This window comes from Nymphalis io, chromosome 7, assembly GCF_905147045.1.
Source record: "Nymphalis io chromosome 7, ilAglIoxx1.1, whole genome shotgun sequence".
Classification (NCBI taxonomy): Eukaryota; Metazoa; Arthropoda; class Insecta; order Lepidoptera; family Nymphalidae; genus Nymphalis; species Nymphalis io.
This window is the reverse complement of record NC_065894.1, coordinates 8,049,644-8,069,380: the sequence shown is the minus strand read 5'-3', so window position 1 is coordinate 8,069,380 and position 19,737 is coordinate 8,049,644. Positions and strand designations below refer to the sequence as shown.

Sequence of the window (19,737 nt, the reverse complement as noted above, 5' to 3'; positions counted from 1 at the left end):
AATTAGAATTTATTTTTTCTTGGTTAGAGAAAAATTCATTGTTATACGAAAATAAATCAAATCCATAAAAAATAGATTCAACTAACAAAATAAATGTAAAAATGTATAATTTTTATTTGTATCATATTTTTATAATTAAATAAATTAAATAAATGGTAGGATAACATTATAATTAAAAAAAAAAGTGTAATCGTGAATCTTTTTACAAAGTAAGTATAATTTATAATTATTACATATTGTAGTTCATAAAATATTAGTAACAATTAGTTTAATTTGAATATTATTACGGAAATACAAAGTTCTTTGGATTATCTTCGTATATACATTTTGCTGTCCAGTATGACGCTTCACATATATCTTTGTATTTTTTAGCTGCGAAATAAAAAAAAAACACAATTAAAACACATTATCTGATCTAAATCTAAACATACCTTATTCATGTAAGCATTTAGAAGCACATTTTAATACTCATATTATACCTATTATAGGATTGTTTTAAAAGTTACAACCGGTTTGAAATGTTGATTCCACCGTGAAGAACCGGCAAGAAACTTAGTAGTTATCCGTTGATGAAATTGGTATATATCATGTCCGAATATCGTAAAAAAATAAAAAAATAATGACATACTTTTATTACATCCACTCTATTATATATATTTATAATTCAATACTTATTGTATACGATATAAAAATATAATATAAAGAAAAGTATGGACGATATAAATAATTTAATTAAATATCTATTTTTAAATACCCTTACTGTTTTGTAATAATTAATGTTACATAATAATTAATTTGTAAAAACGAAAACAAAATTAATGGCTATAAAAAACAGACCAACATTAATGTGTCTAAACATTTATAATGTATTATGCAATAGACATTGATGATGATTACGTCATAATCATACAGATACAACTGATTAAATATATTAAATTATGAACTTAGTTTAATACAAACGTTTTATTTAATTTCATATTCAGTACCATTTTGATAAAATAATAGTTTATTATATAATATACTAATTGATATGTACTCGTATATTAGCTATTTTAAAATCAAAATACCACTTTTGGGAATATTAAAGTACTTACATATATCTTTACATTTTTCAATGGAAGATTTCATGGCGTCCTTCATGTCGACGGGAAACATAATGTCTACTTGTTTTATTGAGGCTTCGTAGTTTAACTTGTTATTTTTTACCTTAAACAAAACATAGCATATAATACAAAGAGCCTACCAAATCGATTTGTTATTATGTATTTTTTATAAATGCCAATGAACTCTATATTTTTTTTTTTGTTTAATGTGTCGGATTTTCCTGCGCATTCCGATACGTATAACGAAAATATAATGGCATCGTGTCTGTGTATACAGGACAGTAGTTTCTGTTTACTGACTGTAGCGTTGTCTTAGAATTGATAAAACATACGACTTGTCATACAAGATGACAACTTGGTTACGTACATAATGTACATGGTGATTATATGCGATGGATGTTGATATAGTTGTCAGCGTCGTAGTTAAGGTCATGAACGCCTTTAACACGGAATAGCGACACAATTAATTTGAAAGTGTAATTGATTAGGCATAAAAATAGTTCTTAGTACTCTATATATGAAGGGACATAATACAACGCGAGTTTGTTCAATGCCATGGCACCTATCTTAAGTATTATTTATTTTATTTGTGTTAGCATAATGTTTCATTGCGTGTGACTGCGGCCTAGCGGCCGTCAGGCTGTGGACCTATAAAATACGCCCCACTATGAGCCGAGATACAAAAATACAATGCGACGTCGTAACGCAGAAATGTGTGAAGTCGCACGACGCATCGTAAGAACTCGCAAATTGATTCGTAGGTGATGTCAATATGTTTACCTGAAACAAGGTAGACACGCCTAGCCACACGAAATCACATCGCAATTATTCGCTTCGCAGCACTATATTACGAATTCACATCACGCCGATTCGCAATTTTGTGTTTTGACCCTAAAAGTTGCACACCTGGCTGCCACTCGCCTGTCTAGCCCTTAGCTAGCTAGCTATGACGCTGATAGTTGATAAATAATTTTGATTTCGCAAACGTAATAAATAGATAGAACCTTTAAATATATCTATTATATATAAATAGACCTACCTACATTAATTTCAACTAATCGTGATCTACGTAATAAAGCAAATCGTGCAGTTCTCGTATGTAATACAATTTATTAATAGATCATTTTTATAACTGATTAATATATAATACACGTACTTACATAAGGACTTATAAAATTGAGATAATTCTTGATTTTTATTTATGTACATATTTTTTTTATCAAATTAAATATAAACCTTTTTTACGTACAATTTGCGACATTTGATAAATACATGCAATATAGCACATGACATTTTTGTCCTGGATAAATTTTCCTTTTTCAATATCTCCCACCAAATCTGAAAAATATGTTATTGGACTATTTATTTTGTAGTGCATATGTACTCGTTTTTCGACTGGAATAGGCTATATAGAACTCTTTTTATTTTTGTAATTAGAATTCAAGAACATTTAAACACGGAACATGCGATTTTCACGTCGCATTCGTTATGATAATGATTAGCACCACAGATTTTATAACATTGACAATTACTACTTTAACATTTAACAATTTACACTTTTATAATATTACTTAAAAAAAAAACATGATTTACCTTCTGTGACATCGTTCTTGCCCATACAATTTTTTTTCAACATTTTAGATGAATTTTTTAATTGTTGCCTTGTCATCTAAAAGAATATCAACATTTTAAAATAACGAAGCGTATAAAATTATAGAAAATTACAACAAAATGTTTTAAAGATTACAGATCAAATGAAACTTAAATGCTACTACATAGGCGTATAATAATAGTTATTTACTGGCGCATGAAGTACACATCAAATTGGGTGTAATCAAGATAATGATACATTTTAATGAGTTACATGTAATTTTAAGAAATTAGGTTCACCAATATATAAACTCAAATCGCGCTAGTTTTGTAACAATAGCTATTGTGATAGACAAAAGACATCAGTTTACATATCTTTGAAAAAAATATCTATAAAATAAATAATATATAAAATAAAATATATTAATATCTAAAAAATTGTTAATAGTCTACAGTTTTGATAATGTTTAATTCGTTAAGGATTTATCAGAACCATTCATTTATATATATATATAAATATATCATATATTTATATATAATTTTACAAGTAAAAATGAAATGATTTTATCACCTAGTTACCTAGTACTACTAAGCTTGTATACAAATTTATTCTAATATCACTATCAAAATTTCGACAGCACATATCCCGTATTATCTTCGGTTTTACCCAAAAATGTTGTTTAGCGCGTGATTAGTTAAATAATTCTATGTTTTCTTCTTTCAAATGTCAAATCAATAATGACAGAAAAAGATAAATCTGTGTTAAATTAAACAGCCATTAAAAAAACGTTCATAAGTAAAGCCACTCATTATTAAAATCAAACAAAAGATAATTTTGTTAATCTTGAAATTTTTACTTTTACATAATTTTTATAGAAAATATAGTAAATATACTTAAACTTACACTGTCCGTGCCGCTGGCCAGAACTATAAGAATTATTAATAAAGAAAAATCTTTTCGATCCATTTCACTCAGTTTGCTTAGACTCGAGCCAACATATGAACGCATGAAGCGATCCCAGAGTTATAAAGACAAGTTGATTATAGCTTACCTTAGTCTTTACGAGACAAATCTATGTATTTGTTTTCTTTGATTAGTACTTTATCTGTTTACCTTATCAATTATACATTCGGTCCAGATTTCATAAGGCCATTGGTTATGAACATATACTTTTTTTTTATTCGACTGCCTCGTTGGTCTAGTGCAAACCCGGAAGTCCTGGGTTCAATTCCCCGGTTGGGCTAATAAAATATTATTGGGCTTTTCTATCAGAAAATTCTCAGTAGCAGCCCAGAGTCTGGAAGTTAGAAGTGTGTACATTTCCGTACCTCGGAAAGCACGTAAAGCCGTTGGTTCTGCGCATGAACTCTTTCCGGTCGTGTCGGATTGCCGTCTCATCGGATTATGAGAGTTAGGGAATAATGAGTGCACCTGTGTTTGCGCACACACTTGTGCTCTATATTATCTCCTGTGTAGTTGGTTAATCTCTCTTAAGATTGGCCGCCGTGGCCGAAATCGGTCTGGAGGACATTATTGTTATAATTTTTTTTTAATTATTTTCGCTAGTGGCCTTGTCGCTTAACAGCGTTAATGGTGGGAAGTCGCGAAATTCAGATAAAAGTGCAAGTTCTAAATCCTGTCGGTGTTTCCTTTGGGATCGCCACTCGACTTAAAACTCATTTAAAGGGAAGAGTAAGCCGGGAGTCATTAAAACGCATTAAGTATGCGTTAGTGTAACTTTTCAAGTTTTTGTCAAATTATTATGTTTATAAAATTTAAGATTTTGTATATGTGTATTTAAATCGTTTTATTAAAAACTCTCTATTTACTAAATCTATTTTATATTTTAACAGCAAACATCCTCCATATCCTTCCCTGTGTGTGATTTTTGGCCGGTTTTTTATTATTATGAATAGATTACTTATTTTTAAAAATGTTGAATTATGAGATGTTTAAGGAAAATAAATAGATTTTTAATTTTATTTGTATTTTAAGTTTAAGAAAAATTACTAGATAATTATATTATATATTTTCGTTTACACAAAGTTTCACTACTATACAAGATATTTTTATTAATCTTAAAAAAATATTCAAATATAAAAAGATGGTTAAATATTTTCAAGGAAATATAAAATTGGCGGGATTGTCTTCATACAGGCACTTCGCTGCATGATATATTCCTTCACATGCGTCTTCGTAATTAGTTTCTGAAAGTATTTCATTCATTTGCCTTTATTATAATCGATTAATTCTTTAAAAAATATTTTTAATAAACTATTAAATTGTAATATATAAAAGATACGAGCGGAGATGGCTTAGTGGTAAGAACGCGTGAATCTTAACCGATGATCGTGGGTTCAAACCCGGGCAAGCACCACTGAATTTTCATATGCTTTATTTTTTATTATAATTCATCTCGGTCAAGGAAAAAAATCGTGAGGAAACCTGCATGTGTCTAATTTCACTGAAATTCTGCTACATGTGTATTCCACAAACCCGCATTGGAGCAGCGTGGTGGAATAAGCTCCAAACCTTCTCCTCAAAAAGAGGAGAGGAGGCCTTTAGCCCAGCAGTGGGACATTCACAGGCTGTTACGGTTACGGTAAAATATACATAATTTTTTTAAATTTAAAATGTAACTTTTGAAAATCAAAACAAACTTACGAACTAAAATGCATTTTGCCACAGATTTCTTAACTGGTTCCCTAATTTCCACTGGATAAAGGATATCAATTTGCTTCGAAATCAAGTCCTTATCTAACCTATTATTTTTTACCTGAAATGATTTATATGCAATTATTGAAATATTTTTATATTAAAAAAAACAATTATGCGATTACTGAATTATTTTCATATCCATAATCAAAATGATATATAAAACAACCATGACGTGTGGTTTAGGGCAGAGAAAAATAAAGCCATCCTATATCGAGTGGTTGATTGGGCGTCGTAAGATAATATCGGTGCCAACTAAGGTAATTTTAGTCAATCGCATTTATAAATCGAGGTAAATCGCCTTGACCACCTGTATATTTTCAGGGAATCAGCCCGTCAGCAAAAACATTACCAAGAAGGGTTAGCGTCGGACGAGCGTAAAAGTCTGCTACCCTGCGTGAAGTAAACTATACTTACAACTTGGATAGTTTTATATACACACGCAATGTAACACATTACATCATGGTCTTCTATAAATACTCCTTGCTCGATTTTACCAACTTTATCTACAATAATAAAATACTATTTTGAATATTTTCTGTAAACATTAACATAATCTATAATTCGAGAACGAAATACTTAAATAAATACAATATATATATATATATAATATAATATAATATATAATAATAATATAATATCTTATTGAAAGGAGTTTAAACAAAAAAAAGTTTTCATACCATTAGTAACACCAGTTTTTGGCATACACTGATTTTTCATAATCGTCATTGTCTTCTTTAGTTGAGCCCTCGACATCTATTTGCAAATTAATTTCGTTTTTATCAGACTGTTTTCAATAACAATAAATAAAAATATTCTTTAAACCACTTACACCAATAACAAAGTTTGAAACCGTAAACGAAAAATAAAATAAGATAATAATTTTGTAATTCATTTTCAAGTAATGAGGATACCAACTCCGTAAATGGAATCTTCAGAAGCTGTTAAAGAACTGGAGTCACAATCCATACAACATAAATTAGCGTAGCAGGAACTTTTGAAAAATCATTTAGCAATTTATGAAGACCCTATGTTTAGTAAAGATAATTATACATTAACTAAACGTTGTCCGTTGGTTGAACATATAATTTGTATTTGAAAATTTAACTAATTTTGTGTTGTTAACCTCTTAAACACGAATCAAGTAAGAATACGGTAGTGTCTTTAAATAGTTAATTATGTTTCATATGAATAAAATCAAAGATCACGATAGATTGATTTTTAAAAATACTAAATAGACTAACTATTTAAATATTGAAAATAAGCCGATAAACATGATCAACAACAGGTTGCTTTTTTCCATTTTTTTTTTTATAGAATAGGAAGGTGGACGAGCGTATGGGCCACCTGATGGTAAGTGGTCACCAAACGCCCTTAGACATTGGCATTGTAAGAAATGTCAACCATCGCTTATAGCCAATGCGCCACCAACCTTGGGAACTAAGATTTTATGTCCCTTATGCCTGTAATTACACTGGCTCACTCACCCTTCAAGCCGGAACACAACAATATCAAGTATTGCTGTTTTGCGGTAGAATATATGATGAGTGGGTGGTACCTACCCAGACGAGCTTGCACAAAGCCCTACCACCAGTATTATATTCCATCTATTTTGTATGCTTTTATCTTTCTTTCTTCTCTATCTCTGGCTATAAAAGAATCTTATTTTAATACGCTCAAGTGTATTATATCCCTTGCAAATGTTATTACTTGTTCTTAGTTACTTTTCGTACTAAAATACCTTCAAGTTTTAGCGGGATGACGGTAGTATGTGAAACGAAGGTTATGATGAATATATTTACATGATGAATTTATATAATGCATAAAATCAATTTCAAGCAAAAACAAAAAACGAATAAAGGAAAAAAATAGACCCGTCATTACCTTCTCCTTGTGTACGATATATCTATGTATGATATATTACATACGAGCTTAAGAATTTTTTTTATACAAACTGTCTTTCTGTTTAACTTAGCGAGATGAACAACTATAAATGAAATAGCATTACTTTGATATGGACACAAACTTCCCTCAGAATTAATTATATTCACGGTAGCATGCGAAAGCGATCCTGTGGCGCTCCTCGCTAAGACGGAAAGGGTACCGCTGGTTTTTTAGTGGAGATTCTGATGTTCCGGGCGCATTTGGCTCCTCGGACACCGGCGAGCCCCACATTTCCTCCACTGTTCCCGTGGGGGAAACGCGTAACGCGTAATTTTCCAGCGATAAAATAAAAAGGATTAAGTATGTTTTTCTCAGTGTCTCCTGACCATTGGTTTTGAATCGCAACACTTAATATATATAACTATATTTATAACAAATAATATAACTGTGATTAAACCTTACTTTAAATGAAAAGAATAATCGCTATGATCACTATTGAATAAATAATCATATTACTTCTTTTTCAATTCTATGAATCTAAATAAAGACTATGAACAAGACATACAAATAAATTCAATTAAATTACTCAGTGTTTATGTTGAATGCCTTAATGTAATAAATAAAAGATTTTTTTTAAACTGTACAGTTTATTGAACAATTTATTATTTTTTTATTCAAGGAAATACAAAATTTTGCGGATCGTGATCATACATACACTTGGCTGTCCAATACGAAGCCTCACATATGTCTTTATATTTCTTACCTGAAAAATTCACTCTTCATTACCACTATCATAAATTTATTTATAGACATTTTAAAAACATTTTTTGTAAAATAGATTTCATACCAATATCTTTGCATTTTGCTGCGGCAGCCTTCACCGCGTCTTTCATATCGGGCGGAAACATCAGATCCACTTGTTTTATTACTGCCTCATAGCTTAGTTTATTGTTTTTTATCTACAACACGCCAATTTTTCTCAAAGATGCAAGATTTAATTTTATTCTAAGATCTAAGATTTGTTAAAATTTTAAAATCGTATAAAAACTATATAAGTCTAAACAACAGGAAGGTAATTTAAAGTCCGATAAAAAATGTTATGAATTATTTATTTGCCAACGCTACTAACAGATTGAAAAATTATCTTACAATGTTTTCATGTTTTTTACTTTGCAAATTAATTAATTGTAATTTAGATTTCGATGTTACAGTTATTCAGGTAGGTACTTTACAAAGAGCATTTAGTACTTTACAATGAGGTTTTTGTTCAATCTTGGCTGAATCGAAACTTTAGTTATTATTTCTTAATATTAAATGCAATTTAAAATAAATTATAAACAGATCCTCTAATTTACTGTTATTTTAAAATCCGTTATTTAAGCATCTATTCAAAAAGAGAGAAGATCAAAGATAATACAGACAGACGTACTTGAACCTCGTCCACATGGGTCAATTTTAGTATAATAGCAAACACAATTTGTTTGCAAATAATTAATGATGAAAAAAAAAACTTACAACTTGAGTCATGGAGTATATGCAGGCGATGTAACACATAACGTTCCTCTCTTCTAAGAACTTTCCCTGCTCTATTTTGCCGACTTGCTCTGTAAAAAATCTAATATTAGTTTTTAACAATGAGATATTATTAAAAAGGAAACATGAGATCGTTTATTGTTTTAACAATTAAAAGTAAATTATAGTAACATTACAACTAAGGGGTTGTCTAACATATATTAATGGCAAAATTGAAATATGTCTTAAAAAATCTTACTGTTAAAAATATTTAACTATATTTATTTTAAGTGTTACAATATAGGACTCTTTAGATAGAAAACTTGTGAAATAACAAACTAAAAAAAGGGTTGGACGGTATTTAAAATACGTTAAGCTATAATATCTCACGCATTGCATACCTTCAGTGACATCATTTTTCGGAATACAAGATTTTTTCATAAGTTTTCCGGAATTTTTAAGTTGTTGCCTTGTCATCTGAAAATTGTAATGCAGTCAATACGGTGCAAATTTCGATTGTTCATTGTCACGTAGGAGTCATGCAAAGCAAATAGGATAGCTAGTATCATACATCAATAATAGTTCGTAAATGTCCCAGTAATGGACTAAGACCTTGTTCCTCTTAACAAGAAGGCTTGAGACTTATTTGCTTTGCTAGCTTTAGGAGCCCAGGACTCTCGGGAACAAAGGCTCTTTAAATATAAAATTGTGCAAATTCATTAAGATTACTTAAAATAATTATGATATTACAAAACCACTCCTACCGTAATCTGTCCCATATAATATCATATTCATTAATTTATTGAATATAATTAATAATTAATTAATTAATTTAATTATATTTGCCGTGGAGTACCGGCTTAGAATAGTACTCCCCCAATCTCATCCCGTGGGTGTCGTAAGAGGCGACTGAGGGACGGGGAAAAGGGGGGATGGGCAGCAGCCTCCCCCCTCCCATAAACATCTTACCCCCCTACTGCGCTCGCCAACACGCCTGCCCAGCGCGGCGAGTATGGGCAAACCCCTCCCTTAATGGCAGATGCGCCACAAAAAAGGCCCCCAGTTACCGGCAAGCCCGCTAGGCCCGACCAAGGTAGCGGTCGCGGTATCGGCAGGGCAGGGGGTGCTAAGAATCACCGGTTCACGGCAGGCTACCGTATAAAACGACTGAACATGGCAACGTATAATGGACGCTCGATGAGGCTGGACCATCACCTCGCCGAATTAGAAGTAGAGTTAAGTCATATAAACTGGCATATACTGGGGTTATCTGAAGTCCGAAGACAGGGGGAGGACACGATAACTCTAGAGTCCGGTAACTTACTCTACTTCCGCGAAGGTGATAACCTCTCCCAGGGTGGTGTCGGTTTTCTAGTCAAAAAGGATCTCATTAGCAGCATTGTGGAAATCAGTAGTGTGTCGAACCGGGTAGCGTACCTTGTCCTAAAACTTTCCGACAGGTACTCCCTGAAGGTCGTACAGGTATATGGGCCAACTTCGACATACTCTGATGATGTGGTCGAAGCGATGTACGAGGACATCGCAAAGGCCCTCAACGACACCTCGAAGGCCCACTACAATGTTGTTATGGGAGACTTTAATGCTAAAGTGGGAGTACAAGATAGCGGTGAATCGAAAGTCGGACCTTACGGCTTGGGCTGCAGAAATCACAGGGGGCAAATACTGGTAAACTTTCTCGAAGCGCAGGGGCTTTTTTTGATGAATTCTTTCTTTCAAAAGAAGCCTCAGAGGAGGTGGACCTGGCGAAGCCCCGATAACGTGATAAGGAACGAGATAGACTTTATCATTTCGAAAAAAAGGCACATATTTAGAGATGTTTCAGTGATCAACAGGTTTAATACCGGAAGTGATCACCGCTTGGTTCGAGGCACTCTAAATATCAACTTAAAAGCCGAAAGATCGAGAATGATGAGGTCTACTCTCCGACCTACCATACTCCAAGCTGCTCAAGGCTCCGAAAAGTTCCAAATGGAACTTCAAAATCAATTCACCGCGTTGGAAACCATAAGCAGCATTGATGAGAGAACCGACACGCTGGTCAAAATACTGCAAAACACATCCCGCAAGTGTTTTCCGCCACAGAGAAGAGACAACGCACCAAAACTCTCTGCTGAGACACTCGAGCTCATGAGAAAATGACGAGAACTACCATCGTTTTTGTCAGATAAGGCCTTAAACCGAACAATAAAAACGCTGACGCGACGCGATCTCTGACGCTCCAATACCCGTGCCAACAAGGCTGCGATTGAGCAAAATCGGGGATCGAAAGTGTTCGCTCGCAAGTTTGGGAGGCCGCGTCTGACAAAACTTAAAACTGAAAATGGTGGGGTCGTTACCTCTAGGCCTGAGATTGTCGGAGAAGTAGAGAGGTTTTATGGGCAGTTGTTCTCTTCAAGATCGGATAAACCCGTGGGAATCAGTATTGATGACCAGCGCGCCCCTCTTATGCGCCATTACTCCGAGGAGCTCCCGGTCGTTGACCAAGGAGAGATTAGGGCGGCTCTAGAACAGCTTAAAAACAACAAATCTCCGGGAGATGACGGAATCACAACAGAGTTGCTTAAGGCAGGCGGGACTCCGGTCCTGAAAGAGCTAGCAAGCCTCTTTAATTCCGTCATCCAACATGGCAAGACCCCGGAAACGTGGAGCGGGAGTGAGGTGGTACTGTTTTTCAAGAAAGGTGATAAAACCCTCTTGAAAAACTACAGACCAATCTCCCTCTTGAGTCACGTGTATAAGCTGTTCTCAAGAGTCGTCACGAACCGTCTCGCCAGACGACTTGACGAGTTCCAGCCCCCAGAGCAAGCCGGCTTTCGATCAGGCTACAGCACCGTGGACCACATCCAAAATTGTTCGGCAGATTGTGCAGAAGACCGAAGAGTACAATCAGCCGCTGTGTATGGCATTTGTGGACTACGAGAAAGCCTTCGACTCCATCGAAACCTGGGCAGTGCTCGACTCATTGCAGAGATGTCATATCGATTGGAGATATATCGAGGTACTGAGATGTCTGTACAACGCCGCTACAATGACTGTCCACATCCAGGACTGTAAGACGAAGGCGATCCAACTGCGCAGAGGGGTGAGACAGGAGGATGTAATATCCCCGAAACTGTTCACCAACGCGTTGGAAGACGTTTTCAAAACGCTGGATTGGACTAGGTATGGAGTCAATGTAAACGGCGAGTACATCTCACACCTTCGATTGCCGACGATATCGTCATCATAGCAGAGTCGCTGGAACAACTCACCGAAATGCTGCGTAGCCTAGGCGAGTCTTCCCGGTGTGTCGGTCTCGGTATGAACTTGGACAAGACCAAGGTCATGTTCAATAGGCATGTCGTGCCGGGACCGATATACGTCGAGGGGAAACCTCTCGAAGTTGTTAGTGAATATACCTACCTAGGACAGATAATACAAGTCGGTAGGAACAACTTCGAGAAGGAAGCCGATCGAAGAATTCGCTTGGGATGGGCAGCATTTGGTAACCTTCGTCAAGTCCTCAAGTCGTCTATACCGCAATGTTTGAAGACGAAAGTCTTCAACCAATGCGTCTTACCTGCCATGACATACGGTGCCGAAACGTGGACACTAACTGCGGGACTAGTCCACAAATTCAAAGTCGCTCAGCGTGCTATGGAGCGAGCTATGCTCGGAGTATCTTTGAAGGATAAGATCAGAAATGAGATTATCCGGAAAAGAACCGGAGTCACCGACATAGCTTGCAAAATTAGCAGGCTGAAGTGGCAGTGGGCTGGTCACGTATGTCGTAGGACCGATGGCCGTTGGAGCAGACGAGTCCTAGAGTGGAGACCGCGAATCGGCAAGCGCAGCGTAGGGCGCCCTCCAGCCAGGTGGACCGACGACCTTAAGAAGGTGGCGGGCACCAACTGGATGCGGAAGGCGGAGGACAGGGAGCTTTGGCGCACCTTGGGAGAGGCCTATGTTCAGCAGTGGACAACGATTGGCTGTTGATTGATTGCTTGATTGAATTAATAATTATAAGCAACTGACTGTATCTATATTATTTTTATGAGCATGCTGTATATACACGCTTTAGAGTCTATCTGTTTTGTTTGTTTTGTATTCTATTCTGTTTTGTGTACCTAAATAAATAAATATAACGGCCATGATGATTCACGCACTCTATTAATACCTACGTAAGGTTAAAGTATTAATTTGTATACCTCGCTTGACCTCCATTCATATAAAAAGATTCATTCATTACAAATTATTGTAATCATAAAACTGTACCGTTATTAAAGTTACAGATTAAGGATCACTGGTGTTTATATATCTACACTGGGTTTTTATGTGTATAAAATGAATTAGCCAATTAAAATAATGACTTACATGTACGAAAACGAAATGTATGTTGTAAATAATATTTTTTATCATAAATAGGTACTTAAGTGTACGATTTACGAATACGAGTAAATTTTTCTTTGTTTTATAAGCGATACAGACTAGTATATTTAATTATTAGCCATCCGATATTAAGAAGACATTTGTTGATAGATATTACTCTGGCCGCCAAAAAAATCGACCCACCCGTATTTTTTTACTTACAAAGTTGTTATCTTAACTATGCGACGACCTAGGTGGATTGTTTTACTTATGGGACATACATTTAACATTTTATTACCCACTTGATATTGATTTGGAGGAGTTGTAAGTGTTATTGAGGATATTTGGAATATTTTTAAAGTATTGATAAGAAAACGTTACTTTGTGCACAAAGTGCATGGTTAGTTTATTTCCAGTTCTTAACGCGGAGTCATCTCGGTTCGATGTTTATTATTGATTAAGTGTATGAAACTTTGTTGAAACAATAATTTGAAGCAGAAGCTGCTCAAGTCGTAGCTCTTATTCATGAGGGGTTAAGTCAGCGAAATGTGGCTAGAACACTAAAATTAAGTCGTTCAGCGGTGCGAAGAGTGTACAAACGCTACTTGGAGACTGGGGAGTATCGCCGGAGACCAGGATCTGGCAGGGGGCGTGTCACGAACCCGACCGATGACCGTTTTATTGGTTTGACGTCTTTAAGAAACCGACATCTTTCGGCTGTTGACGTTCAAGGTAGAAAATACTGTAAGAAGAAGACTTCGAGAGTAAAACTTAACCCCTACAAGCCAGCAACAGGACCAAAACTCACAGCATCCCATCGACAAGCAAGACTACAATTTGCTAGGCAGCACGTCGATTGGACACTGGACCAATGGGAGACAGTATTGTTCAGTGATGAAAGCCGAATGTCTCTAGTAGGCTTTGATGGACGACGAAACGTCATGCGAAGGCCAGGAGAACGCTACTCTCAGTGTTGCATTTGAGAAACAGTCCGATTTGGTGGAGGCTCTACAATGTTTTGGGGAGGTATTTCTTTGACGGGACGCACAGAGCTGGTTTTTTTCCGTAATCGTGCTGTTAATGCTGAAACTTACATAACGGACATTCTAGAGCCTCATGTGATGCCTTACGCTGGATATATTGGGGATAATTTCCAACTTATGCACGACAACGCACGACCTCACGTCGCTAGAATTGTTAAAGACTATCTCAGGGAAGTCGAAATTCCAGTTACGCAGTGGCCAGCCAATAGTCCGGACTTAAACCCGATAGAGCACCTCTGGGACCAGCTAAAACGTACGGTTCGAGCACGAAATCCAATTCCAGAAAGCCTGAATCAACTGGAAGCTGCCCTAACTGAAGAATGGCAACGGACCCCACAGGAAGACATTAAAAAGCTAATCAGGTCACTTAATAGGCGTATGCAGGCAGTGATTAGGTCAAGAGGAGGAAACACTCCCTATTAAAGTAAGATTTAGGCACCCAAATTTAAAAACAAACGGCATAATCGTTTTGTACACAAAAAAATAAAATTGCGTAAAATTTTGTGTTTTCGTGTTTTGTCACATATTTACCTAAAAACCTATTTTTTGCGCACTATTTCTGTTTTTGTACAATCCTACAATTGCATTTTTTCATTATCAATCTTAAAAATATAAATATGTGGTAGTTTAAAACCATACGATAGCTTTTTTACAAAAAATGTAGGTGGGTCGATTTTTTTGGAGGCCAGTGTATTATTATGCTGTCATCAAAAATTATGTTTTGATGTATTATGATAATGTTCCTCTAATTAGACTGCGTCTTCATAAAAAAATACTCACCGCAAAAATGATACTGCATTGATATAAACTTATTACTAGGACCGAATAAACAAAACTATACTTCATATTTTCTATTGAGATACGTAGCGCACTTAAAGGAATACTCACAGGCATAGCTTACATTCTGTTTTATATAAGAAACAAAGTGACATTTGATTGATTGATTACAAATACGCCCTTTTATTACTGTCATCTCAGATACATACTACACCACAATCAAAAGTCTATCCCATAATAAACTGTCTGTTACATAGCTCCTACAAACTATGAGAAGCAATTTCAATGCCAAATGGGTAAAAGTAACTATTTCCATATAAAAAGTAATAGATGTTTTTATAAACATGTTATATTTTTAAAAATAAATATGTGGAAAACGATTCAACATTAATAAATTTTGATAGCGATTAAAGTAAAATTTGGACTCTATGAGTGCAACGTTTAGCGTTAGCTGAGATGGCCCATTGGTAAGAACGCGTGAATATTAACCGATGATAAGCAAGCACCACTGAATTTTCATGTGCTTAATTTGTGATTATAATTCTTCTCGTGTTTACGGTGAAGGAAAACATCGCGAGGAAACCTGCATGAGTCTAATTTCACTGAAATTCTGCCACATGTGTATTCCACCAACCCACATTGGAGCAGCATAGTGGAATACGCTCCAAACCTTCTCCTCAAAAAGAGGAGAGCAGGCCTTTAGCCCAGCAGTGGAACATTTACAGGCTCTCACGGAGTGCAACGTTTTAAAGTCATTGTTGAGCGCAATGTTTATACTACCCTATTCCAATCGAGCAAATAATCAAAACAAACAGACCTCACATACCCGTATATATCTTTAAATCCTTATTTTTTATTATATTATATCCACTTTAATTTTATTTCGAAAACAGTTCCGATGACTACTTTTTAATGAATACATAGAATTTTCAAGGTCTCGACCATATATCGCGTCAATCCAAAATCGAATTTGTTTATTTATTCTTTACTCCTCCTGTGGTTGCAATAGACTATATGTAATTGCTGAGTGACAATGTTGCCGTCGCAAAAAGATTTTTCACTACATATATTAACATATATTTGAATTTTTATTTATAATAAAATAAAAATGAAAATTAAAATAGATCACAAGCATTTTTGTATCGTTATTATGATATAATTATCATCAATTGTCTACTAGTAATTTAATGTTTGTTCAAAACTTAACCCGGAACGCAACACATGCTATTTTTCAGCGTGTGTTACAATAGTATTTGTTGTAAAATAGTTGAATATCAGTAATAATGCAATGTTAACATCGCTTTCTTGGTCTCCTTTCAAATATGAAATATATGCAAGTAATGCTATATCATTTATATCTCTGACGTGGAAAGGAAGACCATTTCAATTTACCAAACACAGAAAAAGCCCATGGTCGTTGTGAACACAAATTCTTAGAGTAAGTTATAAAGACTTTATTTTATTATGAGTAACTTGTTCTTTTATTAAAGTTAGGTATTAAGTTATTTACATCCGCAAAAACCTTATAAATGAAGCTTTAATTTAGATGAACCGAAATATCTCAAATTAATTATTTAACGTAAGAAAGTGAAGGGCAAAAATGTTTTTACTGTTACAATTCTAATACATTATCGACATTCGTACAAAATATACAATCATTAGTCATAATTTTATATGAAATTTTATTTATAGATATAATTTTGTATAAAAACCATTGTAGCTGACATTCAGTGCGTTGCTTTTAAATCGATATAAAATGTTCATGAATGGTTGAAACTAACATCGGAAATAAACGATTACCATGCAATAATTGTCGAAACGAAACTTACATATTACATACATTATGTCCGTGGTAGGGTGACCAATGCCTTTTAATTTCAGCTTTAACCTTTTTTTATTTAAAATTTGAAAAGCGAATGCACAGATACGTAAAATGATTTCAACATTCTATATTTAAAAATGCTTGAGATGCACGACATTAGGCAGTTTATTCTATTTAATTAAATTATAATTCAACAATATCCAATCTTACATTGTATACATGGTGTCAGCACTAACACCATTACAACGTGTTAAATATGACACTATCATTAATTAATTATCCGTCGTCTTATAAGCGAACAGACAAGATCAAGGGATACAGAAAAGCATAGGCCATGTCAGTTATCATTGCGTTTGTTAAAATCCTAGTTATCCTTAATATTTGTAACGCAGTAAGTACATTTAAGCATTTTTATTTTTTATATTGGATAAAATATGTGCTTATTATGTATTTAGATGGTCGTATTTTTATAAAATCATACTGCATTTAAATCGAAACTTAATAATTAAAAAAACTAAACTTGAATTTGTTTTTTATCTGTTTATATTTATGTATCCACTATATACATTTAACAAAATATAAAATGAAACTATAAATTGCTGTTATTATTTTAAGATGACAATGAAACAAATAAAATCAACAGGAAAGATGATGCGAAAAACATGTCAACCGAAAAACAATGTTGATGATGGTATGTAAGGTTTTTTATTAAAGTATTTAGGTAATAAAAGCCAATACATATATATCATATAGGAGTAAAATCAATAAAAAGTGTAATACTTAAATTTCGATTGTAATACTATTTGGTAATAAAAACATGCAAGCAAATTCAATTAATATTAACTTAGTAACTAAACTAAATCAAATTAAAAATAAGATATACCAAAGGCACGGACATTATGGACCTTTTACTATCGAACGGCCAGGCAAACGCGGTCAAACGCTGGTCTATTAATTGTAAAAAAAACATTTGTAATTTAAATCACTTCGCTATGAATTAGCGAAATATATATTTTTTTTATTTCCAGAGAAAATTGATCCAATGGTTAACGGCGTATTTATAGAGGAAAAAGAAGTAATGTGCTACATAGCATGCATCATGAAAATGGCTAATGCGGTAATATACATACATTATTTAACTGTATTATAATTATTATAAAGATAGAAAAACTTTATACAAGCGACACTTTTTTAGCATAACCCACTCTGAGAAAAAAATGCATGGCTTATATGGACACATTAGCTGTATCAAATTTGCTCTCTGATTCTTCTCAGGATATACTTCTCCAAACCGATGGTAGTTTTTACTTTGAGTATCAAAAATTATATAATGGAATATAATAAATGAATTTGTATTTCAACACATAAAGGTTTCGTGAAAGGATCGTGTTTCGTTAAAAAACCGCTAAAAGAAGCCCACAATGAACACATAAAAATTATATAATTATTTCACGATATTAGATCAAAGTAACGCGTTGAGGAAATTTTATAATCTCAATATGAAAACAAATACAAGCAGATGTTTCTCTTAGTGGAATAGTTTAAAATTCAATTCACCTTCATACACTTTCTTTTTCGTTTATCTCTCAGATAAAAAATGGTAAATTTAATTATGATGCTGCGATGAAGCAAGCAGACCTGCTCTTGCCAGAGGAAATAAAGGAACCAGCTAAAGAAGCAATAACGGCTTGTAGGAAAACAGGTATGTCTTAGTTAATAATGCATATTAGTCCATTGGATCTTAGACACTGGAGAGAGATCAAGCTCTGGAACAACGCCTTTACGTGCTGCCCAGGAAAGGGCGTGTAACACTACCATTAGTAACTTCTACGAATTAGTGCTACTACTAAGAAATTGCTTAATAACTTTTTTCTGACCCGATCCGGGTTCTGAAACCTTGACTTCGGGGTCTCCGGCGTAATAAGCTAGCTACAAGAACAACGAGACACAATATTATAATAGATTTTTACATTTGGCAATAAAATAAGTAAAAGTACTCATAATTATTTTACCGTAACTAACTAAGTAAGTAAGTAAGGAATGTATAATAAAAATTAAAAATACAAACACGACCCCACTAGTTGTATCGTATAATATACCTTTTACTGGTGGCTTTGTGCAAGCTCATCAGTAACCACCCACTCATTAGATATTCTACCTCAAAACAGCAATACTTGTTATTGTTACGTTTCGGTTTGAAGGGTGGTAATTCAGTGTAATTACAGCCACAAGGGACATAACATCTTAGTTCCCAAGTTGATAGCCCAAGTTGGTGGCGCATTGGCGATGTAAGCGATGGTTACATTGCTTACAACGTCTATGGGCGCAGGTGACCACTTACCATCAGGTAACCTACATATTATATATTTTGCAAATAATGGCTTGTGTATAACTTAAACGTAACTACGTATTTCTGATTTACAGCGGACTCTTACAAAGACGTTTGCGAGGCATCATTCTACTTGACGAAATGCATTTACAACCACAATCCATCTATTTTTTACTTTCCCTAATAAATAATTCAAATGTACAGTTAGTTTTATAACGATTTCTACTTAAGATAAATATGTAATGATTTTTATAACGAAACAATTTCCTTTACATTGATAATATTAACGATTGTTGGAAACCCTACTCCTGTAAATTTAATTTTTTTTTACTATTATTATGATACATAAAAATGATAAGTTCGTAAAAAAATATTTGTATTTTTTATTAGGCATACATATTTATGTATTCAAATAAATATTAAAACATTACTTTGTGTTATATTTTATTGCATAAAAAGTCGAACTAAAGTTACAAAGACTTCAGTTTTAAATAACAAAAAAAAAAACAATTGAATATATTTTAAGCAAATCAACGGAAATACCAGGTTCTAGAAGTATGAGATAACAATCAATTAGTAGAGATTTTTTCCGC

At 34.0% G+C, this 19,737-nt stretch overlaps 3 protein-coding genes across 3 annotated transcripts; 1 reads left to right on the top strand and 2 right to left on the bottom strand.

Moving 5' to 3' along the window:
• Window positions 1-204: 204 nt before the first annotated feature.
• LOC126769359 (general odorant-binding protein 72-like) lies at window positions 205-3,730 on the bottom strand. The gene is made up of 5 exons (XM_050488061.1): window positions 3,598-3,730; window positions 2,697-2,772; window positions 2,353-2,441; window positions 1,095-1,206; window positions 205-372 (listed from the first exon to the last, which is right to left on the bottom strand). Exons 1-5 carry the CDS (start codon window positions 3,700-3,702, stop codon window positions 284-286), a joined length of 471 nt encoding a protein of 156 aa, XP_050344018.1. The 5' UTR covers window positions 3,703-3,730; the 3' UTR covers window positions 205-283.
• Window positions 3,731-4,879: 1,149 nt separating this feature from the next.
• Window positions 4,880-15,080, bottom strand: LOC126769362 (uncharacterized). The gene is made up of 8 exons (XM_050488065.1): window positions 14,997-15,080; window positions 9,207-9,282; window positions 8,809-8,897; window positions 8,141-8,252; window positions 6,090-6,165; window positions 5,827-5,915; window positions 5,359-5,470; window positions 4,880-4,901 (listed from the first exon to the last, which is right to left on the bottom strand). The coding sequence occupies exons 1-5, from the start codon at window positions 15,060-15,062 to the stop codon at window positions 6,092-6,094; spliced, it is 417 nt and encodes a 138-aa protein (XP_050344022.1). The 5' UTR covers window positions 15,063-15,080; the 3' UTR covers window positions 4,880-4,901; window positions 5,359-5,470; window positions 5,827-5,915; window positions 6,090-6,091.
• Window positions 15,081-17,137: 2,057 nt separating this feature from the next.
• On the top strand, window positions 17,138-19,464 carry LOC126769363 (general odorant-binding protein 72-like). Its single transcript, XM_050488066.1, has 5 exons — window positions 17,138-17,206; window positions 17,431-17,506; window positions 17,844-17,932; window positions 18,406-18,517; window positions 19,240-19,464. Exons 1-5 carry the CDS (start codon window positions 17,150-17,152, stop codon window positions 19,326-19,328), a joined length of 423 nt encoding a protein of 140 aa, XP_050344023.1. The 5' UTR covers window positions 17,138-17,149; the 3' UTR covers window positions 19,329-19,464.
• The last annotated feature ends 273 nt before the right edge of the window (window positions 19,465-19,737 follow it).

Bases quoted from the DNA above. Each gene is read 5' to 3' on its own strand.
- LOC126769359 (XM_050488061.1), bottom strand. From the start codon at position 3,702: ATGCGTTCATATGTTGGCTCGAGTCTAAGCAAACTGAGTGAAATGGAT. The intron at 2,773-3,597 runs GTAAGTTTAAGT...ATATTCTTTTAG, and splicing joins TGGCCAGCGGCACGGACAGT to ATGACAAGGCAACAATTAAA. The intron at 373-1,094 runs GTAAGTACTTTA...TTTATTTCGCAG, and splicing joins TGAAAAATGTAAAGATATAT to CTAAAAAATACAAAGATATA.
- LOC126769362 (XM_050488065.1), bottom strand. From the start codon at position 15,062: ATGAAGTATAGTTTTGTTTATTCGGTCCTAGTAATAAGTTTATATCAA. The intron at 9,283-14,996 runs GTGAGTATTTTT...TACAATTTTCAG, and splicing joins AATGCAGTATCATTTTTGCG to ATGACAAGGCAACAACTTAA. The intron at 8,253-8,808 runs GTAAGTTTTTTT...GGCGTGTTGTAG, and splicing joins TATACTCCATGACTCAAGTT to ATAAAAAACAATAAACTAAG.
- LOC126769363 (XM_050488066.1), top strand. From the start codon at position 17,150: ATGTCAGTTATCATTGCGTTTGTTAAAATCCTAGTTATCCTTAATATT. The intron at 17,207-17,430 runs GTAAGTACATTT...TATTATTTTAAG, and splicing joins TCCTTAATATTTGTAACGCA to ATGACAATGAAACAAATAAA. The intron at 17,933-18,405 runs GTAATATACATA...TTTATCTCTCAG, and splicing joins TCATGAAAATGGCTAATGCG to ATAAAAAATGGTAAATTTAA.